General features: G+C 33.5%; 2 protein-coding genes across 2 annotated transcripts; one reads left to right on the top strand and one right to left on the bottom strand.

Moving 5' to 3' along the window:
- Positions 1-163: 163 nt before the first annotated feature.
- Positions 164-3,768, bottom strand: LOC123867186 (GTP-binding protein Rheb homolog). Its single transcript, XM_045909115.1, has 5 exons — positions 3,510-3,768; positions 3,348-3,419; positions 3,057-3,264; positions 2,113-2,242; positions 164-1,769 (listed from the first exon to the last, which is right to left on the bottom strand). The coding sequence occupies exons 1-5, from the start codon at positions 3,556-3,558 to the stop codon at positions 1,680-1,682; spliced, it is 549 nt and encodes a 182-aa protein (XP_045765071.1). The 5' UTR covers positions 3,559-3,768; the 3' UTR covers positions 164-1,679.
- Positions 3,769-4,780: 1,012 nt separating this feature from the next.
- On the top strand, positions 4,781-11,505 carry LOC123867183 (vacuolar protein sorting-associated protein VTA1 homolog). Its single transcript, XM_045909111.1, has 4 exons — positions 4,781-5,111; positions 5,997-6,147; positions 8,305-8,462; positions 10,507-11,505. Exons 1-4 carry the CDS (start codon positions 4,931-4,933, stop codon positions 11,040-11,042), a joined length of 1,026 nt encoding a protein of 341 aa, XP_045765067.1. The 5' UTR covers positions 4,781-4,930; the 3' UTR covers positions 11,043-11,505.
- The last annotated feature ends 1,066 nt before the right edge of the window (positions 11,506-12,571 follow it).

Here is a 12,571-nt window from a genome sequence, read left to right as displayed (position 1 = left end):
TGCGATAGTAAATACGATACAACACAGACAATATTAAACACAGTGCTACTTTAGTGTACTTAAGTGCTTAGCTTTCGCTCGAGGCTAGTGTACATATGATCGACTGCAACTACCAAACTAGCGCTTGTTTTCATCTTAACTATGTAATAAAATACACCAATAATAATAATAAAAGAATATAGCCACTCATAACATTAGACTCACTTCACTGATGCTTTGAATTACAACAATTATTATTAATCGTAATTCAAGTGCATAAAATACGTACCTAGATATATCTGAACTATGTACATTTAAATTACAGCTTATTATGCAAAAACTATGAAAGCATATTTTAAGGTATGATTATAATAAAATAGTTTTTGTTTAAACAAACTAGACTTATAATAAAATCTAGATCATATGATAATAATTCTGTGACATTAACCACAATTACTGCGGTTAATTCTGCTGTACACAATTTCTAAACTAAATTTAGTATCTCTAAACTAATGTAAATCTTGAAACTAACTGAATTATAGCAATATTGTACAATATTGCTATAATTTTAGTCCAGTTTAGAAAATGTATACATTTAGAATAGGTATTATTTTAGTTTAGAGATTGTGTAATACATACTTAGTCACCAATCTCAATGTGGCTAATTCTGTTATACACTATCTCTAAATTGCAGACGCTAAATCTAGTGCTATGCTTTTCCATAGGAAGCATTATGATCGCAATACATTTAAACCATTAATTTTACTTAATATATTTTTTTATTTAAAAGATTGTGTACAGAATTAGTCACAACTGTCCAAGTTTGATAAAGAATTTGTAATTTGTATAACTGTTTTTGAAGCCAAAGAATTAATTGCCTTAGCTTCAAATAATTTTGAAGCCTAATTATTTGCAGGTAAACTAAACTTTTTGACAGGTCTAATCCTTTTCACAATACTCCCTGTGGAAAAGGATAGCACTAAATTTAGAGCTGTCAATTTAGTTTAGAGATTGTGTATTGTTCTATAACAGAATTAGTCACAATGTGGCTAATTTGGTTGTTCACAATCTCTTAACTAAACAAAAGTGACAGATCTAAAATATGTATTGCTATCCCTTTCATAACACTTGCTGTGGGAAAGGATACCACTAGATTTAGACCTGTCAATTTAGTTAAGCTTAGAGATCATGTACAACAACATCACGATTGACATATGAGTTTTAATGAAGCTGTTAACTTATCCACAATAGTATCATGTACTATATCATAAGCAGCTTTGTTGCCAGATGTTTTTAATAAATATTTTTCATATTATATTTTATTTTAAGTTTTATTGATTTATCCTACACCAAAAATTTGGGTGAAAATTGCGAGTTAGATATCACAGATCTATATATTTTACATGTTGTTTACTTGTTTTATAATGACTGGGATTATTTAATACTACTAAAAAGCAATATAAATAACTACAATACTTATGACCAAAGTAAACTTAAGAATCCTAATGTTATCACAAATATTTATTTTAGTTCATACATCTGGCAACACTATTAATATTGACATAAAATTTGAAACTAAACAACTCAACAACAACAACTAAGAAATTGCTAAGGTTGATATTTAAATAATCAAAGTACAATAGCAGTGTGTGTATTTTATGCATAAAATATTATGTAAGCATTGTCCATTCAGGTTTTCATTAAGAAATAACACATCCGTTCTTTTCAGGCATATGTCCATCTGATCTCTCTATTTCTGATAGCATTGCATGAAACATGTCGGTGACTGACTGAAAATTTGCAAAAAATTATTGATTAATAAGATGATGTTTAATAAAAGCTTCAATTGTTCATGGGGTACAATAACATTCAAAGGATGGGACTTGGATTCAAAACTTACTAATTTGTAATCCAATACCGGTATTGTCCATGTGATGTCTATTTTATATATAAACTTGTTTTTTACCGAAATAAATATTTTTGTATTTTGTATTTTTTTTTTTTGTATTTTGTATGTCACATTAGCATTAAGTACCTGTTATATTATATTTCATCAAACAACAACAGCATTCATTAATACTTTATAGGTGTTTAGGGTGGGACATGGATAAAGCAATATAAGTGATGCTATACCTCATTCCTTTTTGCACTAGTTTCCACAAAAGCAGCATTCCACTTTTCAGCCAGTCTTTTTCCTTCCTCTGTACTTATTTTCCTTTCCAAGTGCAGATCTGTTTTGTTACCCACTAATACAATAGGTACACTAGAATGATACAATATAAAAATACAATTAAAACTGATACTCTTATGCTGAGTTGTTTGAAAAATCAAAAATTTAAGTGGAGATTAAACTTATTCAATCATGAGACTCCATAGAATTATTGATTAAATTATTCAACTTAAATTATAAATGTTTCCAACAACTCTGCCTTAGTAAAATAAGGACAGTAAAAAGATCTTTACACCTAATTAAAAATTAACTGTAATAAAAATCTGATATAGAAAACACTTAACCAAATTCTGATAAAAAGTAGTAGTAAAAAGCTCTTATGGATTGTGGAATGCTTCAGTTGGTAAGTAAGTTAGTTTGTAGTAGGGTTTGTACCAGCACCGAGGTAATAGATTTCATTTTCCAAATCTCTTTGTAGATTGTAACACAATTACACATAATGGTGTAAGAAACAGGCACATAATATGTTAATAATGAAGATTGTTTTATGTCTCATGACTATCATTAACACAACTGGGTCAAAATCATCATCCTACAAGTAAAGAATCCTCATATTTATCACGGTACATATCATGGCATACCTGCTACTGCAAGTTTAATTGTTATGTTATATTGTTAGATCGCAAAATAAGTTTAAGATCAATTTGTAATATATTTGTTTGCACTGTCCAGCCCACAAAACTCTGCATTAATTATTGACCTTGATCAAAAATGCAAGAAATGTATCAAGCGAATAAGAAAGACGAAACTCATTCCTTGTGTAACAGTGGTAGAGTAGTATGATAATAAGCATTTGGCGTTGAAAACTTAAAATATAAAAGTAAAAGATGGCATACTTAGTACTTACTGTATTTTACCAACCATGTCCAAGAGTTTATCATAAATTATTTGCACAATTTGGAAACTTTTACTTGAAGTAATGGAGTACACTAACACATAGCCATGAAAGTCCATACTATACTGAAGTGGGAAGATGCTGTATTCATCTTGTCCAGCCGTGTCTACCAACTTGACTTCATACTCAGTTGAGTTAAGCCTAATAAACTTGGTAAATGCTGTAAATAACCATATTATATTTTTAAACACCGACATATTATTTAAACATGCTCAAAAAGTTGATTTTCGGTTTAATACTGACTATTTTCTATGGTCGGGTCATAGGAATCGACGAAATGCCCTTCCACGAACTGTATGATTAGAGAAGATTTGCCTGAAAATATTTTTATATTAAACAACGTCACAATGATAAAAATCAGACGCATTTGTATTTTTTAGCAGTATTTGAAAACTTTTACGTTACCAACAGATCTGTATCCCATCATAGCAATTTTCCTTTGCTTGGATGGCATTTCGAGCAAATTAGATCCCAATGTACACAAACTCCTAAACCCTAACCACTATTATTACAAGACTTTTTGTAATAATTTATTATTTTCTATTCTATGTCTGAGAATTAAAATTCACAAAACAATAAACCAAACCCTTTTTTTCAGGTCAGTGCCAATTATTGTTTATATAGTCTTTGCTGGTCTTTGCCAATTCGTAATGTTTAGCTGTGATGTTTAGTTTATATATATATACTCTTTGCCAATTATATAACGTAGTGTTTAGGTACATACTCTTTGTATTATTCTGTGTCGGTGCCACAGAGAAAATTATAGTCAGAACCCATAGAGATATCAGAACCACTGCTAACCTTGGATGAAGATGATGAGGAAGCATGGAACTAACGTAGAACTTATTAGTTCCATGTGAGGAAGATACTATCTCTATGCTGCTAACAATATTCACCACCGCAGTCGTAGTGATTACCTACCAAGTGATTACATACTTTTTAACCGCAGTGATCACTGACGACATAATAGTGCAACAAGGATCTTCTGGCGCGTGGTCAAAAATGGAACTCGCCGCCACCATTATGGCCACCATCGTGTGAAGTGTCACGTTGTCCGCTTGAATGTGGTGTTGCTAAATAAAAAATCTAAATTCACTATTTATTTTAATAATAATTAATTAGAGCCAATCCATATGCATAACTTCACGATAAATGTTGACAATAAATACAGTAGGTAAAATAAATGTGTCTGCATCATATAAATAATGTCTTATAGCTATATTAGCATTAAGTAAGTATAGTATTTGAGCAGGTAAACATGATAGTTAGGTTGCAAGTCCATGTCCTATCAATGGTTTTTATAGTTTTTGCCCATGTGAAAATAGGGACGGCTTTCCCAATTTCTCATTCGGTTAGAATTAGATAAAACTTTTCAACATAATATGCCCTAAAACAGGAGATTCTAATTGCTGTCAGCCAATGTTCTAAATAGCTAGGTTCTACAACTACGTCCCCCTGTCAATGTCATTCAAGTGTCACAAGATCCTTGTCGCACTTTATTTCCCTAGAGTAAATATGTTCCTTGGTCTGTACATCTGTGGTCTGAACTCTGTTAGACATCCTACGGCCTTAAAAGAGTTATGTCCAGGGCCGTAAAATAAGTTAAAAAAAAAATAAACTTACGCTATTATTTTCTGCGAAGTTATTTTTAACTTTTCGAAGAATGAGTAATTTTGGATTGGAGTAATATTAATTTATTAATTGATTAATTAATTAATAATACGAATAACAAAATATTAAAAGCTATTGAAACACTCACAATTGTGAAAAACGGTGATCCAAGTATTTACATACAAAAAAGAGGTCCTAAAAAGTCAATAATTATTATGTCGGCGACCATTCCGGAGTGCCCACCGAGTCTGAAAGCAATTCAACATTTCTTAAAAACTGCAGCAGAACATGACGGGAGGGATCCTACCGTTGCGTACTGGTGCAGGCTCCATGCGTTACAGGCTGGCCTAAAACTGACTAACAAGAAAACGCCTGAAGAAACAAAAGTACTAATGGGTAAGATGCTAGGAACTATTTTTTAGGATGATTAGTAGGTATTTTAAGCAAGAATACACGAGAAGACTCACCTTATCTCCCTTCATTTATTCATCACAGTACATCCTTCGAGAGCATTTAACTTCACTCTTTACAAAACACTGCGTGGGACAGGATGCTCAGGTTTTGTTCTAGGCCATATTCTGTTCCATATTGTGCATGCTTAATTTTATATCGAATTATTTTTATATTTCTGGAAATGTTCTGTAAGTAAAATTAAATTGTTGTTGAGGGTTCTACCTACCTACATCTCTACTCCAGATCAAGGAGACCTGATTCAACCCCAAACCAAGTAATGTAAAATAGAGGCTCAGTTTTGCTCTAAGATCTAATGATAGTTTCATAGTGGTTTGATAGAGCTAAAGTCAAATTTTACCTGCTTTTTAATTTTTTTGGAAGTCTACAGTCATGTTTGACACATTTGTCAAACAAACTACCTACATGTTTGGTCATTAGTCAACGGTGTACTGCTGTGTTTGTCAAAAAAGTGCACCATTTTGTAGCAAGTGCTGGAACTAGGTATCTACCATTAAGTCCTGAACAGAATGAGAGATCCAATTGTTTTGTGTGTTTTGATTGACAAACTTGTTTGCATGTGTGTGCTTGTGTTTGATGACCGTGATCAAACAAAATGTAAAATTTAACAAGTATATTTACAGAGCACTTACTCAGGGGCCCTTAGATTGAAAAGTGTACAAAAATGCTAAATCAAATTAATTATTAACAACAATTTAGAAAAGTTTTATAAATATTTAGCATTAATTTTTGGCTAGTTTCCATATATTGATATTATGAATAGTAAATGAGGACTTAATTTGTATTGAAAATCATTGTTTAATATTATAGCAATAATGGATTGGCTAGAAGAAGCAAAGAAGATCTACAAAGACAATGAGGCAATTTCCAATGAGGTGGTTGCTCAGGCTCATTTAGAAAATTATGCTCTGAGACTCTTCTTGTTTGCTGACAAACAAGATAGGGAGCAAAATTATGGAAAGTAAGTTGTAAAGTGGTGAAGGTGCTTTTATTTATTAACTTATTTATTGTTAATTAATGCATTTAAAATTTGTTAGTTACTTTGTTTATAATTTAACAATTATAGTAAACTAGCTGATGCCCGCAACTTCGTTTGTGTGGATTTAGATTTTCAACAATCCTTTGGGAACTTTTGATTTTCCGGCACAAATATCGGTACGGTAAAGTATCTCTGTAGGTACCAAATTTTATAAAAACATTTAGGTAAACAGATTATTGTTTAAAAATTTTGTGGGCTCACCACAATTTAGAAATGCGATTCCTTACAGCATCAGGATTGAGGAGTTGGAATCCAAATTTTTTATAAGACAATTGTCAGAAAGTTCCTCTACCGTTAAAAAAAAAGCAAATTTGTTAAGAAATTTTGTAGATTTCGGTGTACATAGGTAGAAAAACACAACTGTTTTTTGAAAGTCAGTTTAAAAAGTAGCCTATGTTACTCCTTGGTTAATCCTCTACTGGTCTGTGAAAATCCTGTTAAAACAAATTCAGCTGTTTCGAAGATTATCTTGCTCAAACAGACAGATAGACAGACAAACAAAATTTTGAAAAACTGTGATTCAGCTATGGTCCAGTTCAAATAACCATAATTTCTCGTATCCCACGAATAACGCCACAACGGTCGGACTGCTGTTTTATTTTTTTTGCTGATTGTTAATCTATCTACTCTCAATTTCACATCATTCAAACTGTGGCTGTTTTCATAAAAGCCTTTCCAACTGCTATGACCGCATTATCTGGTTAAAAATTTGTTTTACTATTTGTATGAAATCCCTTTCATATGATATCCCACTTGGTATATTAATCTTAATTTGAAAGTTGTAAATAATAATAGTAATTATTATTTGTTCATGACAATTTTTTTTTTCTTGTGATTTAACCACAAATTCATGGTTTTCGGATTATTCCCCTTATGTGTGCTATGAGACTAACCTACCTGCTTTTCATGATTTTAGGTCAAGAGGAAGTATATGTTTCTGGACAGACAGGACAGACAGACAAACAACGAAGTGATCCTTTATGGGTTCCTTTTTTCCTTTTGAGGCATGGAACCCTAAAAAGCAGTATTTGACAACTCTATTGTATACTAGTATAACTGTGTTTAATGTGGGCTGGGGCCTACTTGCACTAGTCCACAATCATTTGCTTGCTCTGGGTAAGCAATGTTAACCCAAGTCAATAACTGGATAGGTGACCAAATTTGCAGACTGAATTTGTTCTTTTTAACCCCCGACCCAAAAAGAGGGGTGTTATAAGTTTGACGTGTATATCTGTGTGTCTGTGTATCTGTCTGTGGCATCGTAGCGCCTAAACGAATGAACTGATTTTAATTTAGTTTTTTTTGTTTGAAAGGTGGCTTGATCGAGAGTGTTCTTAGCTATAATCCAAAATAAATTGGTTCAGCCGTTTAAAAGTTATCAGCTCTTTTCTAGTTTTCTTGTAGAAAAGAAGGTTAGATAACCCTTAGGTTCATAATATTCAAGTGTCAATTGACAAATGTCAAGCTGTCAAGATGGACGTTGCCTAGATATAATATATAATTATTTATTTGAAAATGATGTTTTGGAAAATTCAGATACTTTGGATCGTAGGCGCGAAATAGTCAAAGAAAATCGGTTCAGCCGTTTGAAAGTTATCAGCTCTTTTCTAGTTACTGTAACCTTCACTTGTCGGGGGTGTTGAAAATTTTTAATTTACACTTGTTGTTCCTTTAGTCCCACTTATTAACACTAACATCTTATAATAATATAATTATTTAAAAAAATTATTAAAGTAAATTATGAAACCTAATTGTATCTATAGTCTATACTCTCTACTCTTAGATTGTATGTAGAAGGATCTGACAGATCATTCTACCATGTTTTATTGATGGGGTGTGGAGGAATGATCCAGAGAGATAATCTTATATTAACATAGTATAGTTTTAGAATCATTGATTTTAGAATAGAGAGTCTAGAACTATGGTTATAAAATTCTTTATATTTGAAATTATACAAATTAAGCATCTCTACTGTTGTGTGGTGGCTGTGGCTGCTTTGAATGCAACTTTAGTTTTTAACCTAACCACACCACACATGGAGTAAAGTGTTTTTAACAAAATAATTGGAACTGATTTCAGGAATGTAGTCAAAGCATTTTACACTGCAGGGGTAATCTATGATGTCCTTACCACGTTTGGAGACTTGACAGATGAAGCAGCTCAAAACCGCAAATATGCCCGATGGAAGGCTGCATACATTCACAACTGTCTCAAAACTGGGGAGACTCCAGTTCCAGGTACGATTACTTACCTCCTCTGACTGTTTTCTATGAGATATGTCCGCATCCCGCGGGAACTATATTTTTCCGTGGATTTTCCAAAAATTTCTTTCATACAAACCTTGTCCTGTCAATTACAAACACAAAAAAAAAAAAGGAATTATCCAATTTGGTCCAGTTGTTCGGAAGTTATGCGTGTACATACATTTCGGCGTTTCATTTTTATTTATATAGATTTGTTTTCAATTTTTGTTGTGGCAGGCAATGACTTTCTAAGCATGGACACATCACGGCATACAACACAAGAGCCGAAACATGGCACACGTTTTTAAATTCACCTTATGTAGCTTCAACTGCTCCATTTATACATTCCCGCTAACATTCAAGTCCTGTAAACTAACCTCAGTGATTAAGCCGCAATGTAAATCGATAAGCACTCGAAGCTGAATAAGGGGATTTTAGAAGAAAACTTGAACAAAAAATGGAATGGAGTAGTGTAGCACTATTAATTTTTGTTATTTCTTTGAGAGATTTTTCGTTTTTGTAAATATGAAACTATTATACTATATCTATACTATATAATAACTATTATACTATATCTGCTCGTGCTGATTCACTGACTGACTGACTGACTGACTGACTCATTTGATCACCTCTTTGTATGTTTTTTTTTCCGATAGTTTCGTATAGAGGACAAAAAATGATTCGGAGGAAAAATATGGATAGATCTGATGATTGAGAATTTCGGTGAGGAGCACGGCCAGGGTATTGAAGATAGGTGGGGGGTGCTCGAACAAATGTCACTCAGAACTTCATCCAATAGACAGGGAGCTAAAAAATAAAACCAAAATGGCGGATTCAATATGGCGGCCATACAAATTTCGCCGGTGTCTATCTCGAAGATTATAAAAGATGGAAGAGTGGTTTCGTGGCAAAAAATGATCAGGACCCGAAATTTAACTTGATGAGCAAAAAAATTGCGGTCCGCTTGCGGGCCGCGAACTCACGCGCCCTACTAGTTATATGTATATGGTTTTACGTGGGATGATTTATATTAAAAAAAATTATAAGCCCTAGATTGCAATCACACCTGGTGGAAAGTGATGATACAGTCTACGGTAGTAGCGGGCTAACTTGTAGGGGTGGGGTAAAATCCATACCCGTTATAGATGTTTCTATATGGCATCGTACCGGAACGTTAAATCGCTTGGCGGTAGAGTGGTATGTAGCCACGGCCAAAGGCCTCCCACCAGCCGACCTAAACCAATTAAGAAAATCTCAATCGGCCCAGCCGGGAATCGAACCCGGGACCCTCGTCATACAAATCCACCGCGCTACCACTGCGCACCGTAGGTCGTTAAAAGATAATAAAATAAATGTGATACAATAATGGCCAATAGATTTTACATTGAACAAAAAAAAGCTACTCCACAGTTTTGTTTTTCCGACATTCGTGACGCGCCCTTCCATCTGTCTCTTTCCGATGTGCGTGAGAGAAAGGAATGGGAACATTGTAAATAATTTTAGATATTTCTAGTGTTTTCAATGGTTTTACTAAGTATTTTACACTTTTTCGCATGTTATCTTACGTAAATAAAATTAATTTACCGGTGGTAAGTCACACCATCTCTTTTCTGCGTCGTTAACGTATTATTTCGGCACTTTTTGATCGCGCATTTAGGCATCTTGACAGCTTAGCAGTCAACATGCGACTAATGGATAAAGTGTGCTTACACCGAGTATAAGCACACTTACTTGGTCCCTTGTTATGCGCGCCAGTGCGATGTCCTTGCTTAGAAAGTCATTGGTGGCAGGGGTAAAAAACCACCCTTGATTGACAAAAAACAAAGTAAAAAACACCAGGAAAAAACTAAGTGGGTTGCGCAAGTAAAGGTTTCACAGTGTTAAAAAAAAGGCAAACTAAAAATAAAGCTCCAAGGGAAAGCGTAAAATTAGGTATGGTCTTGTCTTGACTTTTTCAACCCACTTTGCTTTTCTTGCTGATATGCAACTGACTCTAAATGATTACAAATGAACTAACTAGCCCTAAATATTGTTGCAGGTCCCATGCAAAATCCTGATGGAAGTATTCCAGATGAAGATAATAATAAAACAGAAAATATTCAGCCGGGCTCTTCTGATTCTCAATCATTTGGCTTCAATCAGCCTGGATCTACAGATACTCAAACATTTGGCATCAATCAGCCGGGCCCTACAGATTCTCAAAGTTTTGGCTTCCCTAATGTCACTCCAGCTACATTGCCAACTGTTCCAACCAGCTTTAACAACAGCCTGCCAGATCCTAATCTAGCGATAAGAGCAGCTTCTCAGTTGCCACCCGTGCCATACACCCCTGATCCTAATCCTGGAGGTTTTGTGCCTTACGACCCATCTCAGCAACCGCAACCTGCCCCCTCAACAACCTTCTATGGAGATAACTCGATGAATGTTGCGCAACTTAGCCCTGAACAGATACAGAAGGCTCAAAAGTATTGCAAGTGGGCAAGCAGTGCACTGAATTATGATGACATTAAAACTGCTATAGGTAATTTAAAAAATGCCTTGGAACTACTTCAGACTGGACGAGACCCTGCTTAAATTGTATGTACAATTATTTTACTTAAAATTCACAGCTGTTTTTAGAATGTGCTCTGTTAAATGCTATGAAAATGTTCCACAGGTAACACTGAATAACATGGTGCATATTTTAAACTTGCAAACTGACAGGAATTTTGGTACAGATTCTGAGTGCAACTAGAGTATTTGCATACTTTTCTTACCAATGTAATGAGAAAGGAACAGACAAACCTAATTTAGAGCTATCAAAGCTCGTGACTTTAGCTGCCAGGCACGAGCTTATTGTTTACATTTCTTAATATTCTATTCTTTTCTAGAAATATTTAAAAAAAAGATGCAAATACTCTAAATTTAGTTTAGAAAAAGACAACAGAATCGGCACCATTGTATGATATTAATTATGTACAACCATTAATGGTTGATTATAAGACCTTCGTGGTTGTACAATCACCCAATAAGACAATAATTTATAGAGGAAATATTTTTCATTTCAAAAAGATAAATGAAGTTTAAAAGTATTTATCTCAGAATAAAACTGTCATTTCGCAGTTAAATATAACAATAATTATAAGTAATGGATCAGCGATATGAATTTGGTATTATAAAATTTAATTCTTATATATATATTTAGATATATACATATATTTTTTTTTCATGTACCATAATTGTAGTTACAAAGTTATAATAAATTAAGCTAAGTACATAGGCAATGCTTTACTTGGATGTTTAATGTAATGGGTCTTACAGGACACTGATACCCGTATTCACAATCATTATTAAGAGGTCTCACAGTGTGCTCGAACGCAGAGTGTAGGTTCCACCAATCAGATTACTGTGTCACGTCAATTTACAATGATCTCATTGGTGGAACCTGAACTATGCGTTCGAGCGCACTGTGAGACCTCATAGTAATTTGTGAATACGGCCATGACTCATGAATCAGTTATAATGATAATAATAAGATATAAATATACCCCTATTATTTTAATATAAGTTTTCATTAAGTTAAGTAACCTATACTTGTATATTTTAAATTCTTTATTGCATCAACAAAAATAATATATGTAGTACCAAACAAAAGGTATACCTATATATAAAGATAGTTATATTTTATTTTATTCTGTGGTCCTTCCTTTATTAGTAATCCATACTCCATATTATTATTAATTGCACACATCTATAATATATACTATTCATTCCAATATTATAATTAATGTGAAAGTGTATGTCTGGAACCTTTTCACGGCTCACCCGCTTAACAGATTTTGACGAAATCTCTAGCTATTTTTTATCCCGGAATATCTTTAGTTTACACAGGATTATTAAGAACTTAAATCCACACAGACAAGCGCGCTAGTTTGTTATAACCTTTATTTTGTATGATTATAAAGGACCATGGGCAAATTATTAAAATCGGTCAAGTGCGAGTCGAACTCGCACAGGAAGGGTTCCGTACAATCGTACAAGAAATATTACTTTTGAAAGGACCGAACCGAAAAAAATATATAACATTATCTAACGGCGAGATACAAAACTAGTAAAGATATCTA

Source organism: Maniola jurtina, chromosome 7, assembly GCF_905333055.1.
Source record: "Maniola jurtina chromosome 7, ilManJurt1.1, whole genome shotgun sequence".
NCBI lineage: Eukaryota > Metazoa > Arthropoda > Insecta > Lepidoptera > Nymphalidae > Maniola > Maniola jurtina.
This window is presented reverse-complemented; position numbering and strand designations above follow the sequence as displayed.